Source organism: Asterias rubens, chromosome 18 (genome assembly GCF_902459465.1).
Source record: "Asterias rubens chromosome 18, eAstRub1.3, whole genome shotgun sequence".
Classification (NCBI taxonomy): Eukaryota; Metazoa; Echinodermata; class Asteroidea; order Forcipulatida; family Asteriidae; genus Asterias; species Asterias rubens.
Genome location: NC_047079.1, coordinates 12627948 through 12654451, shown reverse-complemented (window position 1 = coordinate 12654451; position 26504 = coordinate 12627948). Strand labels below are relative to the sequence as shown.

At 39.2% G+C, this 26504-nt stretch overlaps 2 protein-coding genes across 6 annotated transcripts in view; one reads left to right on the top strand and one right to left on the bottom strand.

The window, feature by feature from the left end:
• The first annotated feature begins 4877 nt into the window (after positions 1 to 4877).
• LOC117302447 lies at positions 4878 to 12853 on the top strand. 3 transcript variants are annotated; one of them, XM_033786400.1, is made up of 6 exons: positions 4878 to 5050; positions 5301 to 5667; positions 8034 to 8415; positions 8506 to 8846; positions 11689 to 11931; positions 12361 to 12853. In XM_033786400.1, exons 2-6 carry the CDS (start codon positions 5323 to 5325, stop codon positions 12568 to 12570), a joined length of 1521 nt encoding a protein of 506 aa, XP_033642291.1. In that variant the 5' UTR covers positions 4878 to 5050; positions 5301 to 5322; the 3' UTR covers positions 12571 to 12853. The 3 variants fall into 3 exon arrangements, with proteins under 3 accessions (XP_033642291.1, XP_033642290.1, XP_033642288.1); XM_033786399.1 differs by having other exon boundaries at positions 4878 to 5038; positions 8034 to 8846; XM_033786397.1 differs by having other exon boundaries at positions 8034 to 8846.
• Positions 12854 to 19172: 6319 nt separating this feature from the next.
• The window catches only part of LOC117302502 (exocyst complex component 3-like), a 29019-nt gene continuing 21687 nt past the window's right edge, over positions 19173 to 26504 (bottom strand). For all 3 annotated transcript variants that reach the window (XM_033786462.1, XM_033786463.1, XM_033786464.1), the window contains exons 15-22: positions 25979 to 26032; positions 25761 to 25891; positions 24863 to 24934; positions 24217 to 24366; positions 22524 to 22638; positions 21836 to 21919; positions 21026 to 21118; positions 19173 to 20015 (exon numbers count right to left, since the gene is read on the bottom strand). In XM_033786462.1, the coding sequence (XP_033642353.1) occupies positions 19926 to 20015; positions 21026 to 21118; positions 21836 to 21919; positions 22524 to 22638; positions 24217 to 24366; positions 24863 to 24934; positions 25761 to 25891; positions 25979 to 26032 (789 nt within the window). In that variant the 3' untranslated portion in view covers positions 19173 to 19925. The remainder of the gene's footprint in view (positions 20016 to 21025; positions 21119 to 21835; positions 21920 to 22523; positions 22639 to 24216; positions 24367 to 24862; positions 24935 to 25760; positions 25892 to 25978; positions 26033 to 26504) is intronic.

Genomic DNA, 26504 nt, shown 5'->3' with positions numbered 1-26504 from the left:
TTTCTTAATACCATGTGCTTGTACTTCGTCAAGATGCAGAATTTGGGATACCCTATGGACACAAAATAGTACAATGCGTAATTATGAATGCATCCGGTTAATAACATGCCTGTGGCTGGGTCCGGTGAGCCGGTTGTTTGTTCTATGCGCTAGCCGTAAATCCCTGCACGACCCCTAGTGGATTTAACCCTCGATAAATCCGGAGTGAGTGAGATGGTCGTATTTTTTCCAGGGGATTCGATAACAGTGTTGCAGAAAGGCGAACGGCGCCTTTGTGAATTATCCTCAAGTTTCTGCTACTTTATAAATGAATCATTCAAGAAATAGTCGAAAGCCTCAAAACGTATTACACACCGTAAATGAATGAAGACAATATCCGTTGCCGCAGGCTTGGAATTTCATCTTTGTAAGGACAGGGCCATTTTGCAAAGGGCACTTCCATTGGAACATCTGAAAGTCTATTGGAAACTTTTGAAGCCGACACCAAGGCCAAAGACCAGGGGCATGAAAGCACAATGTCATTTTGCAAAGGGCACTTCCTTTTGAAATCTTAAAGTCCTGTTTGAAACTTTTAAAGCCGGCACCAAGGCCAAGACCAGGGGCAACGGAGGCCTAGTCTTTGTGGCCAGTGTGTTATTCCAGGCCTACGTGCTGGTACCTATTCAGTTTGACCATGGCTCCATGGTTTGACTTCATCACTTCTTGTCATGACTGTGGTGTCTCTACTCTTACGTTTTGTAAACTATAGCCAAGATGAGGAAAGAGAGCTGAAGATGAGGAATTGTCAATTATAAACAATGCTGTAGAGTATTATTCAAAAGTCTTTACTCAGTTTTTCAACACCGTACATTGGCAATAATGGAGTAATACCTTGCATATTTCTACAAATTGGGAGTATTATGCAATTGAAAGTGCCTTTTATTCCAGTTGTTTCCCAGCAGAAATAAGTTTTGAACAATAGTTTTCTTCTATACAAATCATAGTTATGGATATAGTGTGATGTGCGAGTATCACTGAGGGGATACGGAGGGGTTTTGATATAAATTTTAGTTTGATTGTTGCCTTCTCACTAAAGGCACTGTGGACACTATTGGTACTCAAAGTAAATGTTAGCATAAAACCTTACTTGGTAACGAGTAATGGAGAGAGGTTGATAGTATAAAACATTGTGAGAAACGGCTCCTTCTGAAGTGACGTAGTTTTCGAGTCAGAAGTAATTTTCCGCGAATTTGATTTTGAGACCTCAAGTTTAGAATTTGATGTCCCGAAATCCAGCATCAAAAAGCACACAACTTCGTGTGACAAGGTATTTTGTCTTTCATTATTATCTCGCAACTTCGACTACCAATTGAGTTTAAATTTTTGCATGTTTATTATTATATGCATATGTTGAGATACACCAAGTGAGAAGACTGGTCTTTGACAATTACCAATAGTGTCCAGTGTCTTGACCTTTTTATTTTTATTTTTTATTTATTATTTATTTTTATTTATTTGTATTTTTCATTTAATTTATTTTTTATTCTTAATATATATTTAGCATTTTCTATTGGTTTTAATTTTCTGCTTTTATTATTGCTTTGTGTACTATATTATGTTAAATCTATATTAATGTTATTGTGTACCCCAGATGTGGGGCAACAGATCTACGGATCATAGTATGTATTTGCTTTTGTTGTCCCTTGCCCATCTTGGGGTATAATGTTGTCAATGTATTTTGTTTTGTACTGTTATGGCGAATAAAATAATAATAATAATAATAACCTATATACGAGAACGAAAATGGCAAGTCGTGATCTTTGTTGAATTATGTTTTTAACCAATAACTTATGCATAAAATAACAAACCTGTTTGAGCTTGAAAACTAGAAAAAAACAGTTGTGCTTTCAGATACCTTGAAGTTGAGACCCCAGCTGAAGTCTTGAATTCAATTAAAATATTGTATAAGGTCCTTCTCCAAAACTACGTTACTTCAGAGGGAGCCGTTTCTCACAACGTTTTATACTATCAACAGCTCTCCATTGTTCATTACCAAGTAGGTTTCAGGCTAATAATACTTTGAGTAATTACCAATAGCATCCAGTGCCTTTAATTGTTAAGGTATATTTTTAAAGGTATACCCTCCCTTTAATGTGTTTGGTACATTGGAGTAACAGAGACATTTTTTAGTGTGTTAGATTATTGGCTGCGTGTATACCACAGCCCTGAATTGGCTCATATTATTGTTGTCAACCAGTAGAACACTCAGTCCGGGATAAACAACAAAAACAAACAAACGTTTGCGATTTCACTGTCAAGTTTGTTTCTTACCTTTCCTATATGAGACCAAAATATTTGCATTGGCAAATTTCACGGGCGAAGCCAAACAAGTTCCTTTTTGTGCCATGGAGTAAAACATGTTGTGAAAAACAACCCTATGACGTCCCGGTTCTTTGTCTAATGATGAAGACGTCGATGAAGACATCTATATTTCACGAGGCCAATCTTAACTTTGTCCTCGCGTAATCCAAAAGCACCTTCACAAAGGTTGAACAAACCATCGGTGTTAAACCCCAATCTTCACCCTCGGCACAAAAGAGTATTAATATTTAAAGTGACGGATCTATTTCGAGGTTGTTTTTGCACTAATGTCCGACCAACGTTCTGCTAATCGCTAGCCCCACGTGCGATGCGACATTTCAAAATCGCCTACACAGGTTTTTTGTTTGGCAAACTCTTTAAAAAAAAGGACTTTCTGGGTAAAAACACAATGTAAGGAAGCAAACTATGCGGAGTAGAAGACGCAGATATGACAAGGTAAGATAATTTGTTTAGCTTTTAATAATGCTACTGACGAATTGGATTGCAAGGTAGTGGCGAGGGTGGCTACTCTTAAAGTCTTCAGAATACAAACTTACTTGGGAACGAGCATTTGAGAGCTGTTGGTAGTATTAAACATTGTGGGAAACGACTCCCTCTGAAGTAACGTTTTGAGAAAAAAAGTAAATTCACACTAAAACAGGGCACTCAAGTATTTTAATCGGATTCGATACCTCAGCTGAGGTCTCGAATTCAAGTCATCTGAAAGCACACAATTTGTGCGACACATGTGTTTTTCCTTCCATTATTCTCTATCAACTTCGACAACCAAAGGTTTGTTATTTTATGCATAATGTTTGAGATACACCATGAGAAGACTGGTCTTTGACAATTACCAAAAGGTGTCCATCTCAATGTAGTGTCTACTTGTTCGAGAAAACAGCAAATAACTGTCACGATATCTTCACAAGAACGCCGACTAAGCCATCCAAGTTTAGCGAAGTCACAGCGGGTACCAACAGCATCTCTGGCCCGGCATTATTGTGACCGGACACCAACTCTGAAAGCTTAGAAACGATTATACATGCATCGTTTCTCAGATTCTTACGAAATATTTTCACAGGATGCTTCAATTGCCTACTTTAAACTGTAAACTTTCGAAGTGAAATTACCCGATTTGCTTTCGGTGTCATTAGGGAGGTTAAGCTGCGCTGTACGCAAGTAAACACGTGAATGTCAAAACATAACAGGGAGGTTTAGCTGCACGTACGCGAGCAACGTGAACGTGAACGTCAGTTATTGTGTTGTTAAAATCTCACGTTTTTAGCAAACGTGAACATCCTATTTTTCACGTCAGGTACGTACGTCATACTTGAGCAAAAAAAAAAATTAAGCCCTAAGTGGTAACGTCACCTGGAAACAACACAATTTTGTTTGCTCGCGTAACGTGCAGCTAAACCTCCCTAATACTTTGGGCTTGTTTCATGCTCACGTATGACGTCTGCACTTATATGACGTGAAAAATGATTACTTCACGTTTTCATGCTAAAATCGTGAGATTTCAACAACACAATTTGTTGACGTGCACGTTCACGTATTGCTCGCGTAGTGCAGCTAAACCTCCGTTACGAAAGTATGACCCTACTAGGTAGGCCTACAGTGCAAAAGTTATTGATGGTCACTGATGTTGTTCTTGGATGGGACCTTATTCGTTGACATCGGGTAGAAATAAAGGGCGGGTTATGTTGTTGTCATAAAGGTTACTGAAACATCACATCATATTGTATTGTTTCTGCGTGACGTTACTGAAAGTACTGTTCTTGTGCGACCTTATTCGTTGACATCGGGTAGAAATAAAGGGCGTGTTTATGTTTTTGTCATAAAGGGTACTAAAAAATCACGGTGACGTGATGGTTTCCCGGATGCTGTTTTTTGTTGGATAACATCTTCCATCTTTTAAGAGGAATACACCATCTTCCATCTTTTAAGAGGAATATCAATTCTACCTTCAGCTCCACTGAGTCTCTGCATGTCTATGTTTTCTTCCTTGTAGCCCTTTACCTTGAGTGCCTTTTAGCCTTGTTTTGGGCGGCGAAAACAAATATTGGGTTTAAATTTAGGTTCAGCGACATAGCGAAATGGAGTATTATAGTTTGCTTGGTACTGCAAACAAAGTCACGTGTATACATTCAGTCCTAATTCCATTCAATTCGGAAAAAAATAGAAATGAATTTTGCTTAATACTGCGGCTATTTGATGGGAAACTGCACAATCGAGATGTGGAAAAAGATGTGTGTCATGCGCGGACTACAGGTCGCTTTGGCTCATCTGACGTAGGAGGTGATCGAACGTACAGCCAATCCCGCTGTGGGCGTGTATTTGATTCCGTCTGTGATTGGTTTCGCTGTACTATTCTAGAGAGACTAGAATTGGTGTGTAGATATCAAAGGATTTCCCAAAACAAATAGCAGATAGCGCATCAGATTAAAGTTGTAGGCGTACAATATCCCCCATGTACTAGTTAACCAAAGAAGGTCAGTGTATAAATACGCCGTTTCTTGTAAACTGACAGTCAGAAAGTCGACGGAGAAACCTCCTTGTTATACACCTGAATACCATGCAAGTTGGACTGAGCACTAGGCGTTGTGCACCAATTGGGACTTTGTTTATAAGGACGAAGTCTTAATGGAAATGTACCCTGCACTCAACGGGATCTTTCAGTTGCCGTCTCACACACATTGTATGCTAACTGGCAAGTATCTTTTTTTTTTATCAAATGACTATTACGTTATTATTCTCCTCTGTGGATATTAGTTTTATATACCAAGAAATAGTTAAGGTTTCTGCAAAATATCTGCAACCAATTGACTGACTTGGACCACCGCAAAGCTACTTTAAGTTATTAAAATCTTCAAACCGAAAAACTTGCCCACCCATGGTCAGTTTGATCTTTTGAAACCAATACCTTTTTAATTCTGTCTTCTATTGTTTATGTTTTACAGGTGACTCCTGTGTTTTGTGAAAATGCATGTATTTTGTGCATCTTGTGTCGCTGCATCATCATGTCATCGACTCCTCCTCCTCGTCCTCCTCGTCATGTCATGCTCCCTGGCTGCCCAAGGCGACTTCTTCCCCAAGATGCTACGCATCCGCCCAACCACGACCGGCAGGTCCAAACCGCCGGTTCGCCGGTACTACTTGCCCAACGAGGCACCGGAAGGGAGCTCAACGGAGTCTCCTGGCTCGTTTTATCGTGTGATAAGTCCTTGGGACGGCAGAGCGGGGAAGCAACGAGTACAACGGACACAGACCGGTGAGAGCACTAGTGGCGACTCTACGGATTCCTTTGCTCTCCTAATGGAGGAGTGGGTAAGTTGTGCTTTATCAAACAATAATATAATACCTCAACAAATAAATGTGTTCAAGACAAATGTTTCAACCTGAATTTTCAAGTCGTATCAGGGAAATATTTCCACGTTCAATCCGGTTAAATTTTATAGCTAGGAAAAATTGCACGCAACAGTAAACATCGGATACTAATTTTGTTACGAAATCAACCTGTTGATAGTATACAACATTGTGAGAAACGGCCCCCTCTGATGTGACATAGATTTTGAGAAATAACAAATAATACAAGACTTCAGGCCTAAAGCATTTTATTTAGCTTCTGAAAGCGCAACTCTCTGCGCAACAAGCGGGTGTTTTTCTTGCATTATTATCTTGCAACTTCGATGACAATTAATTTTGTAAAATTGTTCACGGGTATGTTATTATGCATTATGTTGAGTAACACCAAGTGAGAATACTGGTCATTGACTTATCATATCCAGTGCCTTTTAAAGCCATTATACACTTTCGGAACAGAAAAAGAAGAACAAAAAGTTCACAGATTTAAAAACAACTTACAGGGTTTACAGAAGGTAATAGTGAAAGACTTCTCTTGAAATATTATTTCATGAAATGCTTAACTTTTTGAGAAAACATTAAAACAATTATCAATTCTCGATATCGAGAATTACGGATTTATTTTAAACACTTGTCATGACACGGCGAAACGTGCGGAAACAAGGGTGGGTTTTCCGTTATTTTCTCCCGACTCCGATGACCGATTGAGCCTAAATGTTCACAGGTTGGTTATTTTATATATAAGTTGTGATACACGAAGTGTGGGCCTTTGGACAATACTGTTTACCGAAAGTTTCAAATGGCTTTAACATGAATCTGTTCTTTAGATGTACATCTAAACAACTCGTGACAATCAATCACCCAGTAATTCAATCAGAATTAAGAAAAATCCTGCACGATGGTCAGCCAAAGACTACCCTAACCTTATCCGTATAGTTTATAAATCAAAGCAGTGAACACCATTGGTAATTTTCAAAAACCAGACTCCTCATTTGGTGTATCTCAACATATGCACAAAACAACAAACCTGTCAAATTTTGAGCTCTATATTGGTCGTCGAAGTTGTGACATAACGTTGAAAGAAAAAAACACCCTTGTCACACGAAGTTGTGTGCTTTCAAAATCTAAATCTGAGGTATTGAAATCAAAATCGTGGAAACTTTCTTCTCTCTCGAAAACTACATTACTTCAGGCGGAGCCGTTTTATACTATCAACCTCTCCCCTTACTCGTTACCAAGTAAGGTTTCATGCTAAAAGTTATTTTGAGTAATTACTAATAGTGTCCAATGCCTTTAACAAGCTCCTTTTTAAAACAGTGTGAGAAACGGATCCCTCTGAAGTAACGTAGTTTTCGAGAAAGAAGTTAATTTCCACGAATTTGATTTCAAGAGCTAAGATTTCGAATTTTGAGGTCTCGAAATCAAGCATCTGAAAGCACACAACTAGTCGTGTGACAAGAGTTTTTTCTTCCTATTGTTATCTCGCAACTTCGGCGACCGATTCATTTTCACAGGTTTGTTATTTTGTGCATATGTTGGGACACATTAAGTTAGAAGACTGGTCTTCGACAATTACCAATAGTGTCCAGTGACTTTAATAAACATGCAGCTCAAATAGCTGAGTGCGTTAGACTTTGCTATCCAATCAAATGCCGAGCTGCCGTGGCTGCTAATTTCACGCGTGCGGTGATTTGGAACCAACTTTACGGTCTACTTGCTTGATGAGCAGCGCGGAAAATACAAAATATTCGGAGCACATGGTGATGCCACAATTTTCTACAGGGATCACCTCTGGCCATTGAAAATGTTATCATATGAATTTTCCTTAAAGGCAGTGGACACTATTGGTAATTACTCAAAATAATTATTGGCATAAAACCTTTCTTGGTGAAGAGTAATGGGGAGAGGTTGATGGTATAAATCATTGTTAGAAACGGCTCTCTCTGAAGTGGATTAGTTTTCGAGAAAGAAGCAATTTTCCGCGAATTTGATTTTGAGACCTCAGATTTAGAATTTGAGGTCTCGAAATCAAGCATCTGATGAAGCACACAACTCCGTGTGCCAAGGGTGCTTTTCTTTCATTATTATCTCGCAACTTCGACGACCAATTGAGCTCAAATTTTCACAGGTTTGATATTTCATGCATATGTTGAGATACAACAAGTGGGAAGACTGTTCTTTGATAGTTACCAAATAGCGTCAATTGTCTTAAGATAATATCTAAATTGAAGTCAACTGCGATGATTGGCTGGAAATGTTGTTTGTGTGAATTGTTTTGTAATAACTCAAGCAAATTCCCATTCCAGTTTTTGTCTTTATCGGTATTGCAGGCAAGTCGTAATTCCATCAGCAAATCTGACGCCCAAGCTTACGTCGCATCCATCTATGGGGGATCTATTCAGAATAAAAGAAAACGAATGAGTGGCTACAGTGGCACATCTCATAAAACAAGGCGTACCGGTTCACGACGGCGTGTTTACTTTCCGGACAGCAGGCAGCAAGTGTTCGAAGCCATGCCACCATTCAAGCCTCCTCCCTCTGGTACACTCTTACCAGACTTGTTCTCTAATCCTAAGGATGCAGCGGTGTCATCTCACAATCGCCCAAACACGTCATCATCCGTCATAGCTCAGCGACCCCCACGGCCATCTAGTTCCAATCCTGGAACCGTTCGTAGACCTGGTTCTAATCCTGGAACCGTTCCTAGACCTGGTTCCAATCCCGGAACCGTTCGTAGACCTAGTTCCAACCCTGAAACCGTTCCTAGACCTGGTTCTAATCCTGGAACCGTTCCTAGACCTGGTTCCAATCTCGGAACCGTTCCTAGACTTGATGGTAAACCTCGATCACCAAACAACCAAGATCCTCGCCGAAGTAGCCAAGTACTCGATGCCGAAAGTCTTTCATTTACCGGGGAGGAACCTGGCATTCCTGGCATTGAACCGAACGGTGAGCTGGAAGACACGTTGCAAGGGAAGGAAGGTAGCATGGTGGAAGATGTAAGACAATCAGTATATGGGTCTCTTGATGGTGTGTTTGCTGGTAGACCTTATCCACCCATTCCACCTAATGGATACAAGGGACTCCCATCTCCAGAAACGGATAATTCACAAATACCAGGCAGTCCTACAACATTTCATCCGGTGAGTAATTTAAGATCAGGGCCCAATTTCATAGAGCTGGTAAACGGTAAGCAAATTTTTTTCGCTTAACGTAGCAAAAATAATTGCTTAAAACCATTCGGATTCCATGCTAAACGTACACGAGCTTAAGCACGTAAACAATCTGCGCGCGGAGATTTTAGATCGTTGGCTTAAGCAAAACAGAAGAAGGCAGTGTATTTTGCACTGTGTGTATGGCCTAGAGCTGCTTAACGGTAAGCAAATATGTTGGCTTAACGTAGGCGTAAACCTATTTCACCAGCGGTTGCTAGCTTAAGCACGTAAACAAACCTGCGCGCGCAACATTTTAGATCGTTTGCTTAAGCGAAAAAGAAGTAGGTGCTGACAAAATGGCGGGCGAAATAAATGCGGAGTGCACTCGAGTGGCGATAAAAAAAATTCATCACGTTCTGTGTCTGATATGTATTATTTGTAATGGTTCAAAGTGCCCCTCGAAAGGTTTACACACTAACTTGAAAGTAAACAAGAAGATAATACATTGTACATCATGATTCTGAAGCATTTTAGACACTCGTTTATTCGCTACACCTACCATACAAACGCACGTACAATCACCGCTGTGCCGGCACAAAACATCGTTTGCAATGATGTTGCACTATGCGCTGTGTGAATGGGGTGCTTAAGCAAAATAGAGGCTTTAAGGACCCTTTTTGTTTGCTTACCTATGTAAGCAAAAAACCTTGCTTAAGCAAGGGTATGACATGAGGGGTGGGGGGAGGGGGGGGCAAATAATCGCCGTTGCTCAGCAGGGCACCATTCAAAAGTCAAACGACCTTACAACTACATCGTAGTTACAGTACAGCATTGGAAGCGGCAATAAGGGGCTACATAAGTTGGGTAAAACATTTTTCGATCAAAATGTTTTGATACAAGGGGAGAACCTCACAACATAAGGCTGGGTATCTCAGTTGGTAATGCTTCGGCAAGGAGGCATGTCTACGTCTCAAGTTCCGTGTACATACATACGTACATGATATAGTTATCGCGTAATACGAACACGACACGATCGTACTAAAAAAAACTCTCATTGAAGAGCCAATGAGGGACAACTCTTTTCTGTTCTATCGGATGCTTGATTTCGAAACCTCAAAACCTAATTATGAGGTCTCTAAATCAAATTCGTGGAAAATTACTTCTTTCTCGAAAACTACGTCCCTTCAGAGGGAGCCGTTTCTCACAATGTTTTATACTTTTCCCCACTACTCGTTACCAAGTAAGGTTTTGTGCTAAGAATTATTTTGAGTAATTAGGGGGGCCTACGCAAAGTGTCCACTGCCTTTAATAACAAAATGATGAACTAAATACAACACGATGGAGATTACCTGTGGTTTTAAACCCAGTTAGCGTATGAGGAGATTTTACATCGGGCATTGTAAGCTTTCTTCTACGTCCTGTTGTTGATGAAGCTTTTGGTTTTCTGAAGATTCTCAAGGGGCATCCGATTCTTATTAATCACCATTGTCCAATTATTATACAAGTACAGCTTCAGGCAATTGGTTACCTATACCGCAAGCTTTCTTCTACGTCCTGTTGTTGATGAAGCTTTTGGTTTTCTGAAGATTCTCAAGGGGCATCCGATTCTCATTAATCACCATTGTCCAATATTATTATACAAGTACAGCTTCGGGCAATTGGTTACCAATACCGCACGCAGCCATAAGTGGCTCTAAATACTGCTTGCAGGTAAAGTTCAATCTCTCCATACTGCACGAACTTACAATTATTTCATTGACACTTACAACACCACATGCCTGCACATTTTGATTAAAACTGAACGCATTGTTTTAGATCGTATGTTGAAAGTTCTGCATAAATAACTCCGATCGTTGTAATTCCGTGAAAATCTCCGATCTGTTAGCATTAACAGTTAGTACCAGACAAAGTTGAAGTGTATTGTGTATATGACAACAAATGTTTACTTAATATTATTCGAGATTTGTATCCCGCCCAATAATTAAGAAACAGATACCTACAGTTATCGGATCGATCGATAAATTATTTAATGATCAGAATCCAACGAATCGCTGATCGATGTTTTTTTGGACAGTGGTGATGCTGTTGGGTGCTTAGTTAAGGTGTATTCGTGGGGTTGGGTTGCACTACTTTTTTTAGGGTAATTTACTGATAGATTGGAGCCTGCAAGGTCATTGGGGCATTTTCACTGGCTTAAGGCCCGATCCCACTGCAGCGATAACGAAAACGACAACGATAATGACACAAAGAGAACGCATTATATTGGTTGAATTGCTCCACGCAGAATACACCCACGCCCATTCAACCAATCGAGGGCGTGCATTTTTATAGTTCTCTTTTTCGTTCTCGTTATCGGGGCCTGTGTGCCCGGGCCTTTATTGCGTAAACCGCTCGCGTCTCACCAAGGCGGCCCTGTCGTAAATTTTCACGAAAGGCTAGGATTAATCCTATCTCTCGAGTTAGGACGAATAACCAGTCCTAACTTAGGATGGGTTCAATACGTCCTACGTCTTCCGATACGGAACTGAGCTCGTCCTAAGTCCTAAGATTAATAATAAGTTATGATGAGTTTGGTGAAATCGACGGTTGATTTTTCCCGGGAGGAAAAACCTTTCGATCTCTGGCTGTGCTATAATGGTCATAATGGTCATAATGAATATATGTGGCTGGCTGCCAATATGCGTGCTTCTCGTCCTTCGCAATTCAGCTCTTAGCTGCGAGTATTGAATGGTTAGCTTCCCCATAATATTATGATATCTTGGTTGATTTCACTGTGATGTTTACGTTTTAACATTTGAATGGTTGATTTGTATTACTGATACTGATACAGCGAGACGTCAAGGTGACGATAGAGACGAGGCGTCTTCAGTTAACATACAGCGTGAACGCTCCCCCATATCTCACCTTCGAGAGTCTACTGTCTCAGCTGGCTACCTTCTTAATGCCCGGGTTCTGTGTAGACCTAGCTGTAACTCGAAGAGATGAACAGTGTGACATCATTAGCCACATGGCCGCCCTCAAGACAGACAGGTTGCAGAACTGGCAAATAGAGATTACTGACACACGAGGCAAAGTAAGTATAATGTCTGATCTTATCCACTAACAGGCAGTGGACACTATTGGTGATTACTCCAAATGTTAATTAGCATAAAACCTTTACTTGGTAACGAGTAATGTGTAGAGGTTGATAGTATAAAACATCCTCTGAAGTGACGATAGTTTTCGAGAAAAGAAGTAATTTTCGACGAGTTTGATTTCGAAACCTCAGATTTAGAATTTGAGTTCTCGAAATCAAGCATCTGAAAGCACATAACTTCGTGTGACAAGGGTGTTTTTTCCCATTACTATCTCGCAACTTTGACAACCAGTTGAGTCAACATTTTCACAGGTTTGTTATTTTATGCATATGTTGAGATGAACCAAGTGAGAATACTGGTCTATGACAATCTCCAATGGTGTCAATCATAACTATAAATGCATCAACTAATTTAACTCATTGCAGATCATATGGTTTAACCAGTGTATGCCGGACTCCCGACTGTTCATCGTGCCCGGCTTCACGGTTAGTTTCAAGTTCGCGTCGCACCTCCAGCAGCCAGTAGCCAAATCAACAGCCGAAGCGCAAAGGGTTGACCTAGGTGAACAGGTTTCCCATCCACCACCCATACACGCTGATGACAGTCAACCTCTAACGTCAGCAAGTCTTCAGTAATCCCAATCTAAACTTTATCGCGCCCTCAAATTTGTTGGGGGTAGCACCAAATACCTGTTGCAAAGAGTCTACTCCCAAAATAATACTGATGTCGAGCCATAATGAAGGCTTTGTACTAAAATGTACCGCCTTGGACTGATTGATACACAATTTCAGCACGGTCACCCCCGACTCTGTCAAGTTTGACATTTTGATCAAGCCTGTGGGCTTTAGTTGGAAAATTTATTTAACTTATATTTGACAAAATTGTATTGATTAAAATGGTTTGTTAATATTGAATTGGTTATTTCGGAATAGGACACCCGAATAATATAAGTTCTGGTAAAAACGCACGCACAATAATTGCAACCAATATCCTACAGTAATTTGAATGAATAAGTAAACTAATACTAAGGGAATAAATGTGTAGCGACTAGTTCTTTCACGGCCGTTTAAAATAGGCAGGGTCGAATTGCCGTGTAATAAAGGCCCGAGCCGAAGGCCGAATCAATACTAGCGCGGAGTATCCGCTCACAACCGGTTATAAACACTGGTCATTATCAAAGGTTTAAACACCCCAACATGACGCGCTCTCCATCAATAGGAATAGCGAAACTATCTGAGGTATTTATGAAAGTCGTTTTATTCCCATTCATAAATGCCATGTTGATTAAAAAGTGTAAAAAAGTAGGAAACTCTGTAAAAATTTATCTGGTTTCCGACATCGAGCTCTGACCGTGTGCGTTTTTTATGAGACAGTTTCTGGATATGAAAAAAAAACTGGTTATAAACAGCTTCAGCTGGTCATTATCAACTGTTTAAACACCCCCAACGTGACGCGCTCTACAGCAATATGAATAGCGAAACTGTCTGGGGTATTTATGAATGATTAATACAAGGGGTATTTAAACGGTTGATATTGACCAGCTGTAGCTGTTTATAACCGTTTGTTTTCGGATGGCAATATTGTGTGGGTTAGCGCACAGCCTTGTTCCCTGGGCTGATTGATCTCGCCGCGCTACCAGCCCATGGATACGGGGATGCATTACTAGTACGCGAACGAATGGACATCCGAAATGAATGTCTGATAAAAATACACCAGACGTACAGAGCTCAGACGTCGGAAAACAGATAATTTTTTACTGAGTTTCCTACTTTATGAGTGGGAATAACCTAACCCTAACCCTAACCCTAACAACCCTAACCCTAACCCTAACCCTAACCCTAACCCTAACCCTAACCCTAACCCTAACCCTAACCCTAACCCTAACAACCCTAACCCTGACCCTAACCCTGGAGTGGCCCCGTGTATACTGTAATTGTACTGAGTAGTGACTCGTTCTTAAACGGACGTTTAAAACCTTGCAGGGTCGTGGCCATGCGATAAAGGCCTTTGCCTTCGGCTCGGGCCTGTATCGCACGGCCACGAACTCGCCGGTTTTAAACAGCCGTTTAAAGATCCTATGTCAGATTTTTAGCCCCAAACATTAAAAAATAGATTGTTTTGGGTGGATGGTATTTCAAAGAGTATCACCCGCTCTAACGAAAAAAAGTTTAACTTTTACTTTTAATGGTCAGGAACCATGACAAAAATTTAAAACGTTTCTTATGAAACATAAGAATTGGTCAGGTAAAATATTGTCGGGATCCCGACAAAAACTAGTTTTGAGCACTTTATTTCACTGCTACTAATAATAGGCGGACTTTTTCGAGCAATGGCTCAAATGAAAGCTTGTAACTTTCTCGACCCCCATCAAAATACCTATTGAATTTTAAATCAAAATGTTTGGGTCAAATCGGCAAAAAATCTGCCATAGCATCTTTAAGACATCGTCACTACCCTTTTATTCCCTTAATTCCTAATGAGCCTATTCAACAATTTGGTTTGGGACTATTTTAGATTTCGGCCCTCGGGAAAATATAGGATGAGAGATCGGGGCGGGGGCTTAAAGAAATGATCTGGTCATGATAGACACAGGGTGGATTTTGGATAATATGTAGTTATGGATAAATTAAAGAAAATAGTTACTACGTACACACAATTGAACTGTGTTGAAATAAAGGATACATAAGCATTAATTGGGGGGGGGGGGGTACTGGGCAATGTGACTGGTAACATGTATAAACCAATTGCTTCAAGCATGTCTGAAAATTCAAATCATTTTGTGTCGACGATTTTATTTGTCAAATGTGTCACACTGATATACAATCAATCGCAGGATTAATTCATTCATGCAATTTTGATCAACTAAAAAGTAAAACGTTAAAGACAGTGGACACTATTGGTAACTGTCAAAGACTAGTCTTCACAGTTGGTGTATCTCAACATATGCATAAAATAACAAACCTATGAAAATTTGAGCTCAAACGGTCGTCGAAGTTGCGAGATAATAATCAAAGAAAAAACACCCATGTCACACAAAGTTGTGTGCTTTTTGATGCTTGATTTCGAGACCTCGAATTCTAAACGTGAGGTCTCGAAATCAAATTTGTGGAAAATTACTTCTTTCTCGAAACTACTTTACTTCAGAGGGAGCTGTTTCTCACAATGTTTTATACAATCAACCTCTCCCCATTACTAGGTTTTATGATGATAATTATGTTGAGTATTACCAATAGTGTCCACTGCCTTTAACGTCTCTGACAGTAGTGTCTGTGCTTGAGAGTGTTGGGTGTGTCTCTTATAGTTTAGGCCATTGGTTGTGTCTCTTATTTGAGAGTGTCTCTATTATACTTGGGTGTGTCTCTCATAGTTTAGGCCCTTGGTTGTGTCTCTCAAACATAGTACTTGAGAGTGTCTCTATTATACTTGGGTGCGTCTCTTATAGTTTAGGCCCTTGGTTGTGTCTCTTATAGCACTTGAGAGTGTCTCTATTATACTTGGGTGTGTCTCTTATAGTTTAGGCCCTTGGTTGTGTCTCTCAAACATAGTACTTGAGAGTGTCTCTATTATACTTGGGTGCGTCTCTTATAGTTTAGGCCCTTGGTTGTGTCTCTTATAGTACTTGAGAGTGTCTCTATTATACTTGGGTGTATCTCTTATAGTTTAGGCCCTTGGTTGTGTCTCTTATAGCACTTGAGAGCGTCTCTATTATACTTGGGTGTGTCTCTTATAGTTTAGGCCCTTGGTTGTGTCTCTTATAGCACTTGAGAGTGTCTCTATAATACTTGGTTGTGTCTCTTATAGTACTTGAGAGTGTCTCTATTATACTTGGTTGTGTCTCTTATAGTACTTGAGAGTGTCTCTATTATACTTGGTTGTGTCTCTTATAGTTTAGGCCCTTGGTTGTGTCTCTTATAGCACTTGAGAGTGTCTCTATAATACTTGGTTGTGTCTCTTATAGTACTTGAGAGTGTCTCTATTATACTTGGGTGCGTCTCTTATAGTTTATAGGCCCTTGGTTGTGTCTCTTATAGCACTTGAGAGTGTCTCTTAATACTTGGTTGTGTCTCTTATAGTACTTGAGAGTGTCTCTATTATACTTGGTTGTGTCTCTTATAGTACTTGAGAGTGTCTCTATTATACTTGGTTGTGTTTCTTATAGTTTAGGCCCTTGGTTGTGTCTCTTATAGCACTTGAGAGTGTCTCTATAATACTTGGTTGTGTCTCTTATAGTACTTGAGAGTGTCTCTATTATACTTGGGTGCGTCTCTTATAGTTTAGGCCCTTGGTTGTGTCTCTTATAGCACTTGAGAGTGTCTCTTAATACTTGGCTGTGTCTCTTATAGTACTTGAGAGTGTCTCTATTATACTTGGTTGTGTCTCGTATAGTACTTGAGAGTGTCTCTTATAGTTTAGGCCCTTGGTTGTGTCTCTTATTATAATAGTACTTGAGTGTCTCTATTATACTTGGGTGCGTCTCTGACACCCAGGAATAAGGGATGGAGGTTTATCAGCCGGTTAGAGAACTTTAGAGATAAAGACCAAACTAAAACTCAGAGTATTTATATATATTTTTTTATTTTACTTTCAAATTAAAGCCTTATCCCGACCAATTTCAGCAGGAAAAAAAAAGTTCATTCAACTTTATTAACACTCATTCGAATTCACACACTTGCCTATAATCCCATCAAATTGAAGTTCGTTTTAATTTTTGAGCACACGTGAAATAGTTCTTCTCATTAGTTTGTTTAGTCATTATTTCATGATTGGCGTTCAATACTATTTTGTTTTCTATTCTTCAATTGCATTTCTACTATAAAAACCTTGTTAATTGAATGATAATTGAATGGTTGACACAGCCTCTCGCGGTTTGCTTTTGCGAAATTGAATGATCCGTGCGACCGAATGAATTTGAATAATAGGGAACCAATGTGTGGTGAACAGGTTTTCAACTAATGGTTTAATCCCAACGAGGCCCGGTTCTTGATAATTTTACCGAGACGAAGTCGAGGTAAATTATCAAGAACCAGGCCTCGGCGTGTCTAAACCACTAGTTGAAAACCGATTCCCATTCCCATTCATAAATACCTATATTGATTAAAGGTGTAATAAAGTAACTCCGTAAAACTTATCCGTTTCCAACGTGCTTGAGCTCTGTATGTTTCCTGTAAAACTTATCCGTTTCCAACGTGCTTGAGCTCTGTATGTTTCCTGTAAAACTTATCCGTTTCCAACGTGCTTGAGCTCTGTATGTTTCAACCTCCATGGTATGTTCAGAATACATGTTACATGTACATGTACGATGTGTGTTTTCTGGTTCCGTTCGTGCGCATGCGCGTATAGTCTTGGTGCATATTCGCTGGCTTTCCTTTCCACACACAGCGCGGCCAACTCACCGACAGCGCCTGCATCGCCCGTAAACAAGAAACGTCTTGCATCAAGACTAGTCTCCGCTCACAACCGGTTATAAACGAAAGGTTTAAACACCCTCACGTGACGCGCTCTCCACCAATATGAATAGCGAAACTGTCTGAGGTATTTATGAATGATCTTCTTTGACCAGTGATTGTTAAAATATTGAACTTGAATAACTCCTTTTGACTGTGTCATGGAGCAGTCATTTTTAAACGAAATCAAAATGTGATCGGGGTGTTTAATTGAATGAGGTTTTATTGAAATTGGCCAGGAAAACATATCCTTCGCTACAATAATTACGTATTCATCAACATGATAGACATACACATGATAATAACATTAATAATCAATTATTATTATTTTACCCGCACCTGTTCGAACAGACCTGGGCCCAGTTTCATAGAGCTGCTAAGCACACAAATCTTGCTAAGCATGAAATGTTTGCCTTGCTCAAAACAGGATTACCAACCAAATTTCCAGGATAACCAAACAACAGCTGAATACAAGTAACATGCAACAAATGGAACTTCGGTGGGTAATCCTGTTTTTATATAGGAAGAAATTTCATGCTAAGAAACTGCTTAGCACACTGTACATTGGTCATCCAATGTAATTGGGCACTGTACGTTGGTCATCCGCTCTTAAATGCAGCGTCCACATCACATGAAAACGCATTAAGCATACACTTATGCTTAGCACACATCGGTAAGTGTATAACCAAATAACCCAGTTTTTTTTATAAGTATGGCAGTATATAAAAAGCTAATTTACATTACACAAAGGGTGCATGAAAAGCCTCGATTTAGATTTCAACAATCAGAATGGAGGAGAAACAATGGTTTCACAATAAACGTCTCTCCACAATGCATAAGTACTGAACACAATAGCAAACTTAAAGGGAAGGTACACTATTGGTAATTGTCAAAGATCAGTGTTCCCACTTGGTGTATCTCAACATATGCATTGAGCTCAATTGGTCATCGGAGTTGCGAGAAAATGATGTATGTAAAAACACCCTTGTTTGACGAATTTATGTGCTTTCAGATAGGAACAAAAGACTTCTAGCTAGAAGTCTTTTATTATTTTAGTGACAAATTACCTCTATTTCAAAATCTATGCTACTTCAGAGGGAGCCGTTTCTCACAATGTTTTATATATCAACAGCTCTCCAATGCTCGTCACCAAATCAGTTTTTAAGTTAATATTTGGTTTGAGTAAATACCAAACGTGTACCTTCCCTTTAAAGGCACTGAACACCATTGGTAAGTACTCAAAATAATTGTAAGCATAAAAACTTACTTGGTATAAAAAGCAATGGAGAGCTGTTGATAGTATAAAACATTGTGAGAAACGGCTCCCTCTGAAGTAACGTAGTTATTGAGAAAGAAGTAAGTTCTCACTAAAATATTTTAATTGAATTCGCAACCTCAGCTCGAATTCAAGCATCTGAAAGCAAACAACTTCTGTGACAAGGGTGTTTTTTATTCCATTGTTCTCTCGCAACTTCGACGACCAACTGAGCTCAAATTTTCACAGTTTGTTTTATTTGATGCATATGTTGAGATACATCAAATGAGAAGACTTGTCTTTGACAATTACCAAAGGTGTCCAGTCTGTGTCTTTAAGCAGTACAATAATTCATCGCTCATACTTCTAAAAGCTACTAACTTTATGCTTAATATAAAACTATAATAATGTGTACACATAATTGAACTTACCTTGAACCATGGAAACACAATTTTGTGTTGGGTGTTGTTAAACTAAGGCCGTGTCCGAAACGACGACTTCGGCTACAGCTACGTCTAGATCAGCGCGTCTACCAGTGTTGAAGAATAGGCAGACGCGGGCGATCTAGCCGTAGCTGTAGCCTTAGTCGCCATTTCGGACACGGCCTTACAACAGACTAATTCCGTCTCAGCAAATAGTAAAACCCTGTCTACTTCAAGTTTGTTCACCACATTTTTCTTATTTTTATTAAAAGGTGTAACTATGGTAGCCATTATATACCTCTTAAAGCTTTATAACTTAACCATTAAAGCACTATTTACAAACTTTATTTACGTTTCTTATTAATAAAAAACACTCGAATATAAAAAAAAATAGACAGTGGCATATTGATTATTCTTAAACGTTGGTTTTACAACCGTTGTCGTGCAGTTAAGTGAGAGAAATAAATATTTGAAATACAGCAGTCAAAACTTTCTGAAAGACATCAGTCGTTTCAAAGAGACGTGACTATTTCTAAGATTCACAAACATCGGTCACTGAATACAGCCCTGTCTTTACTTACTAATATTACCAAACAATCATAGGCGGCAAATCATCTTAGTCACAATAAAACAGGCATTTTTACTTGACACTTCCCTGTCGCTCTCAGGTGACGCATCACAATTAATATGAAGTTAGTTCAGTTAAATATCACTAAAAAATTGCAAAATATAAACACTAACAAAATTGCATAATAACGACTAAAGGTGTGTTATTTAATAAGTATACCGGCATGTATCACTTAAAATAACTTGTCACCCTCTAGTTTTACCACAAAATGTTCTGCTACTGTCATGTTGTCACATTCACCTTATTTCGTTGGCAGTTTAGAGAATATCGTCTTTTCTCCAAACCCATCTGTGGGTGTCTTTCGTTTCATTTCAAGTGACGAAGATATAATCTGTGAATATTAATTTGATATTAGAAATCAATTAATCCCTTCAGCCAAAACTCATGAATTGGTTTTTCAAAACCGTTTAGTAAAATTTTCGAGATAGGAACGAAACACACGTAGGCATACAACGCTTATTTCTCACCCAACACTGCAGTAACCAGGTGAGTTTAGGCGGTCGTAACCAATAACTGTTTCGGTTGAGTTGCCCGTTGGTTAAGCACTGGCCAATGGCCGAAACAGTTATTGGTTACGACCGCCAAAGCCCACCCCAGGGAGGTAAGCTTCATCATTCATGAGATGGACCCTATACTTCTCAGCTTCTCTGGATGCATTCAAGAATACAATGGATGCGTTCGATTAGCTTCCCACGGGTCGACCCCCATCTGCCCCCGGTACGTTCGAATAGCTTTTATACGTCATTCCAGGGGCTCACCCGGGTCAACCCCAAGTGCCCTACTTGTGGAGTGGGTCACTTGGGGCTGGCCTGAGGTGCATGACGTCACCATGAGAGGGTGAGTGAGCGTTCGATTAGCTCTTGTCAGGGGCTCACCCGAATGAGCACAGCGGGGTCGACACAGGGAAGCTTATCAAACGCACACAATGAGGTGTTCATATCTTGCTGGTCAGTTTTTACTTGCACAATGTATTATATTGCGCTTGATCGAGGTTGCGGATCATGGTTTCACGCGTGCGTCGAGCCGCAGTGCAGTGCAGTAATGTTAAGTTATAAGGTAAGGTGAGGTTAGGATCGTTTATTTGCAACCATAATCAGATTGGATTCGATATAAAAATACCTTAAAAGTTGCAAAATACATCAGAAAAAACTTTAAACTAACTTTGAAGCAGCATCAGTAAGGAAGAGGAAGAAGACAAAGTTATGCACCCATGGCTCTCTTAACAGCTAAAATGTGCGCCAGGTAACAAACACAAAACAGTAAACTAAGAGTATATCAAAACTGACGGAAAGTTATCACTTCTTTATTCTCTGTTTTTTAATGGAATGTTGATACACTTACCGAACTTATCTGGGTTTTTGTCAATCCACCCCGGACTTTCAGGAGCCGTTTTGCATGTGATTGCTTGATGTCTGGATATTTACTGGAAATAACCTATACCACATGAAACAGACATGGTATAAACTTTATGCATTAGGTATAACGTTATAGGCTTGGATACAGTGGTAGACAGAAAAGGAAGCACAAAACATATTATACGAAGCAACAAAATGATAGTGAAAACAGTTTCGTCGAGTTACTATAATAGCAATATAAAATAAATATGTGGTATCAGAAACTGTCCAAAAAAATGTGTATAATTTAAATAATTATCTTTAGTTTGGCTAAAGCAAGGCTACGGGTTCACCGTTTTAAACGTCAACTTGTTGTCAACATTTCAAAGATTGGTTTAAATGTGTATAGCTTTGCGGTCAGTGAGGCAGCAACCACTGTTGGCTGTCTCTATGCGCATTTCGTATTTTTCAGGATTAAAATGGTTTCTAATCATCGTGTTCCTTCGGTGCTCTATTAGTCTTGGTTCAAGACGTTTCTCGTTTCCTTTTCACGCACACAGCGGCCAATTCACGGACAGCACGCGCAACGACTCACCTGACTTAAAGTCCACTCACCGCCCCGGGTTTCTCCGGGGCGGAGAGTGGACTTAAAGTCAGGTGAGTCGGCGCGCGTGCTGTCGGTGAATTTGACCGCGGTGTGCGTGAAAGGGAAACGAGAAACGTCTTGCACCAAGACTAGTGCTATATACACACGTTTGCTTAGACTTCATGATATTTTTTAACATTCACACAGTCAAGTTTGATTAATACTACTTACAACCATGTTTGTGATAATCGTCTCCTCCTCGGTAGCTTGTATCACGTCCGCCATCTTCCTGACAACATCGAACCGTGTGCTGACCTGTGTTACATAAAAACAAACCAAAATAATATCAACGCTAATCATCACAATAACAAACGTTTGCTCAATTTGACCTTTGAAGAAACAAAAACATTTACTCTGAAGACGAGCAGAGTATACTGTTTGAAACGTTGAGACCAAACCGGTTCTTCTCAAATCCAACACTCGCACAAAAGAGATTTATAAGTTGTGCCCGCAAGTTTACTACAAATTTAAAGTTTCTTCCTATTTCTCCACACCATGCAAAGCTTCAAACATTATACTTAAACAAATTAACGATTAATTTGATAATATTGAGGTTGCCGCATTAATGAATGAACACCCCTGTAATTATTTCAATTTGAGTTATAGGCCTACCCTTAAGTTGTTATACCTCTTGTTCCTTTGTAACAAACTCTTGAAGAAACTCCAGCGCCAGTTGGTCACATTCCCTGTGCAACTTATCAAATCCTGGATATTATTTCAATTTGAGCTAAAGTCTATACCCTAAAGCTGTTAATTGTATAACAATTGTTCCTTTGTAATAAAATCTTGAAAAAACTCTACAGTTGGTCACATTCCCTGTGAGCTAAAAGGTTCTATCCTAAAGTCGTTAATTGTATACCTCAAGTTCCTTTGTAACAAACTCTTGAAGAAACTCTCCAAGTTGGTCACATTCCCTGTGCAACTTATCACATACTGCCAGGCGATCCGACTCCTTACCGTCACATTTGAGTCGTCTAGTTCATGGAAAACAAATTGAAAGAAAGTGTTTACTGGTAGTAACACGACAAAGGTAAACGGCACCTGTTCATCAGAATGCCACCTAACCAATAATGTCGACAAAATGCTTTTGAAATGGCTGCCGAATAAAAAATACATGATTCTGGGGGAAAAGGTTTATATGTATGGATAGCTTATGGACCCAACCTTCATATGACACAAAACACGCCGAAAATAATTCATGATTGGGTGAGCACTTGTTAAAGCCATTGGACACTTTCGGAACAAACAAAAAAGTTCACAGATTTACAAACAACTTACAAATGGTGAAAGACTTCTCTTGAAATATTATTCCATGAAATGCTTTACTTTTTGAGAAAACAGTAAAACAATATCAAGTCTCGATATCGAGAATTACGGATTAATTTTAAACACATGTCATGACACGGCGAAAAAGGTGGGTTTTCCCGTTATTTTCTCCCGACTCCGATGACCGATTGAGCCTAAATTTTCACAGGTTTGTTATTTTATATATAAGTTGTGATACACGAAGTGTGGGCCTTGGACAATACTGTTTACCGAAAGTGTACAATGGCTGTAAGGGTATGAAAAATAGGTTGCGCAGCCTTCCGAATTGTGAGAATAAGTCCTTTGGAGCTTGCAAAATTCACTCCAAGATGTCGGCTACTTATTCTTCAGTGAGCAGTGCTCAGCCAAGCATTTTTTTTGGTGTCATATGAAAGTTGAATTCATAAGCTATCTATATCTAAACCATTCCCCAAGACTCATAATTTTTTTAATCGGCAGCCATTTCCAAAGTGTATAGTGTTTTTTTTAGACACACGGTATAAATAGGGAGACCGCCAACAGGGCTAAATAAATTCAGCTGTCAGAGCGCCAGCACGAAATCCGGAGGTCAAAAGGTCAACCCAACATTTTTAAAATCTATTTTCTGAGAAGATGTGATATCTGAACAATAATAAACCCTTTTTGAGTTTGAATTTTCCTATTGAGCCACAGAACAGCTCAGTACACAGAGTCCTCTGAAAAATTTATATTTTTAAAATTATGTACAACGAATTAATCTTTCCATCCGTGCCATGCCGAAAGTACAATAAAAAACATTGATTATTAAATTGAAAAGTACAGTATTGGTAAGATCGAAAAACACAAGTGTTCAAAGATCTTGCATGATTTAGAGTAAGTAATGGTAGAAAGGGTTCCTTCAAATATTTCTGCCTAAAATGCTATCGTTTCTGAGAAACGAGTAAAACAATAGTTTTTATCACGCGTGATAATAAACTCGATGTTTGAAAAACAGAACACACGGTCTCTTTTAAATTTTCTCGTTACCTCGATGACCACATGAGCACAAACTTCCACAGGTTTGTTTGTTCATGCATGTATGGTTGATCACACAAAACATGGACACTGTTCGGGATTATTTAACCAGCTCTACAAATCCTGTATAATACATCTAAGTTATTAAATTTTCAAAAGAACATGGATATTGAGCAGTTTGCAACTGTTTATTCAACTCCCTCCATCTTTACTGATGATTTGGTAGAAAGTTATAAATGGAAACTTCACAATACCTCTCCAGTAATCCACGCATGTAACCAAAGACTACGTCATCGCCTATGGCTGGCACCAATACGGAACAAAATGGTTCTCGAAGATGACTCAAGTATGACCGAATCACATCACAGATTGTGTCCACAGATTCCTTTTCGTTTCCCATTAACCTGTTTGCAATCATAACAATACATTCTCATTTAAAGGCATGGACACCTTTGGTATTGTCAAAGGATACCAACAACTCATCCTAAAAGGCACTTGACAGTAGACACGTTTGGTAATTTTCAAAGACTAGTCTTCTCACTTGGTGTATCCCAACATACAATAACAAACCTGTGAAAATTTGAGCTCAATTGGTCAGCGAATTTGCAAGAGAAGAAAAAACACCCTTGTCGCACAAGTTGTGTGCTTTCAGTTCCCTCGAATTCGAGACCTCAGCTGAGGTCTCGAATTCAATTATTTTTTCTTAGTGAGAAATTACCTCCTTCTCAAAAACTACGTTACCTCAGAGGGAACCGTTTCTCACAATTTTGTATACTATCAATGCTAACAATTATTTTGAGTATTTACCAATAGTGTCCAGTGCCTTTGAACAAACTGATTCAACGAACTGTACAACAATTTGTTCCAAACAATTTGTACAAAAACTTATTCCAAACTCACCAATTTCTCGTCAGTACTGTAGACTGATCGACACTCATGTCGTCACAAATCCTCGGTATCAGTAACAATGAGCTGTATTTACAAATTAGACAAAAACCGCTACATTCATTCACAATTTGGATAAAGAAAGGACAATAAATAATATAAGTGTGGCTTCTTATCAATAGCGCACATGTCCGTCACCCAGTGACGCTCCTGGCGTTGTAACACAGTATTTCCTGCAAGATGTGGGACTACGTTTGAATTACGAGACCTAATTCTGAGAGCACCATGTGATGTTTTACAAGGTGCTATGGTGCAATTTGCTGCCGATCGGACCAGGAACACCGGGGCGAACCCCTTCTCTTTTCGATAAGTGCACTTGGTTCTTTTACATGCGTTCATAACACATGGGACCAACGGCTTAAAGACACGTTAGACACTATTGGTAATTGTCAAAGACTAGCCTTCTCACTTGGTGTGTATCTCAACATATGCATAAAATAACAATGAAAACTTGAGCTCAATTGGTCGTCGAAGTTGCGAGATAATAATGAAAGAAAAAACCCTTGTCACACGAAGTTGTGTGCTTTCAGATGCTTGATTTCGAGTCCTAAAATTCTAAATCTGAGGTCTCGAAATCAAATTCGTGGAAAATGACTTCTTTCTCGAAAACTACGTCACTTCAGAGGGAGCTGTTTCTCACAATGTTTTATACTATCAACCTCTCCCCATTACTTGTTACCAAGTACGGTTTTATGCTAATAATTATTTTGAGTAATTACCAATAGTGTCCACTGCCTTTAAAAGTTATAACCAAATAATGACATTGTGATTACTGCAGTGTTGTTTAACCCGAGCACAATATCATAGTGAAATTTCTCTTTCTATGCAATAAAAAACACCAAAGTTTATTTACCAATCACGGGTTTGTTCTTTTATCTTTTGGAGCAGTTTCTCGATGGAGTCGTCTCTCCACCCAGTGTTATTATTATTCCCACTGTCATCTGCTTGGTCCATGCTCGGCTGGCACAATCCTTCACTATCCTTCTGAAATGAAAACAACTCAACGTTTTTCATTCTTTTTAAAGTCAGTTTCGGACTAATTGTCAGCTAAAATATTGATATTGTAGTTACCTTCATTTGTTGGAGACATCTTGATATTTTGTCAAAGTTGTTCAGCAGAGCAGTCTGGAATAAAAGCAACAAAACAGTCAACTGAATTGCTAAGAGGAGCAATGTGAACTTGATATTTCTCTTCTTCCTTTATCCAATGACAGAAATTACAATACTTTTGAGGGAAGTCGATTCCCCCACTGGGGCAACAGAAAACCCTCAACCTAACTCATATTAATTTAAAGGCAGTGGACACTATTGGTAATTACTCAAAATAATTATTAGCATAAAACCTTACTTGGGGACAAGTATTGGGGAGAGGTTGATAGTATAAAACATTGTTAGAAACGGCCCCCCCCCCCCTGAAGTGACATAGTTTTTGAGAAAGAAGTAATTTTTCACGAATTTGATTTCGATACCTCAGGTTTAGAATTTGAAGTCTCGAATAAAAGCACACAACTTCGTGTGACAAGGGTGTTTTTTCTATCATTATTATCTCGCAACTTCGACGACCATTTGAGCTCAAATTTTATCAGGTTTGTTATTT

Excerpts from the sequence above, each read along its gene's own strand:
- LOC117302447 (XM_033786399.1), top strand. The coding sequence starts at position 5,323 with ATGCATGTATTTTGTGCATCTTGTGTCGCTGCATCATCATGTCATCGA. Across the intron at positions 5,668-8,033 it reads CTCTCCTAATGGAGGAGTGG|GCAAGTCGTAATTCCATCAG; the intron begins GTAAGTTGTGCT and ends TCGGTATTGCAG. Across the intron at positions 8,847-11,688 it reads GTCCTACAACATTTCATCCG|CGAGACGTCAAGGTGACGAT; the intron begins GTGAGTAATTTA and ends ATACTGATACAG.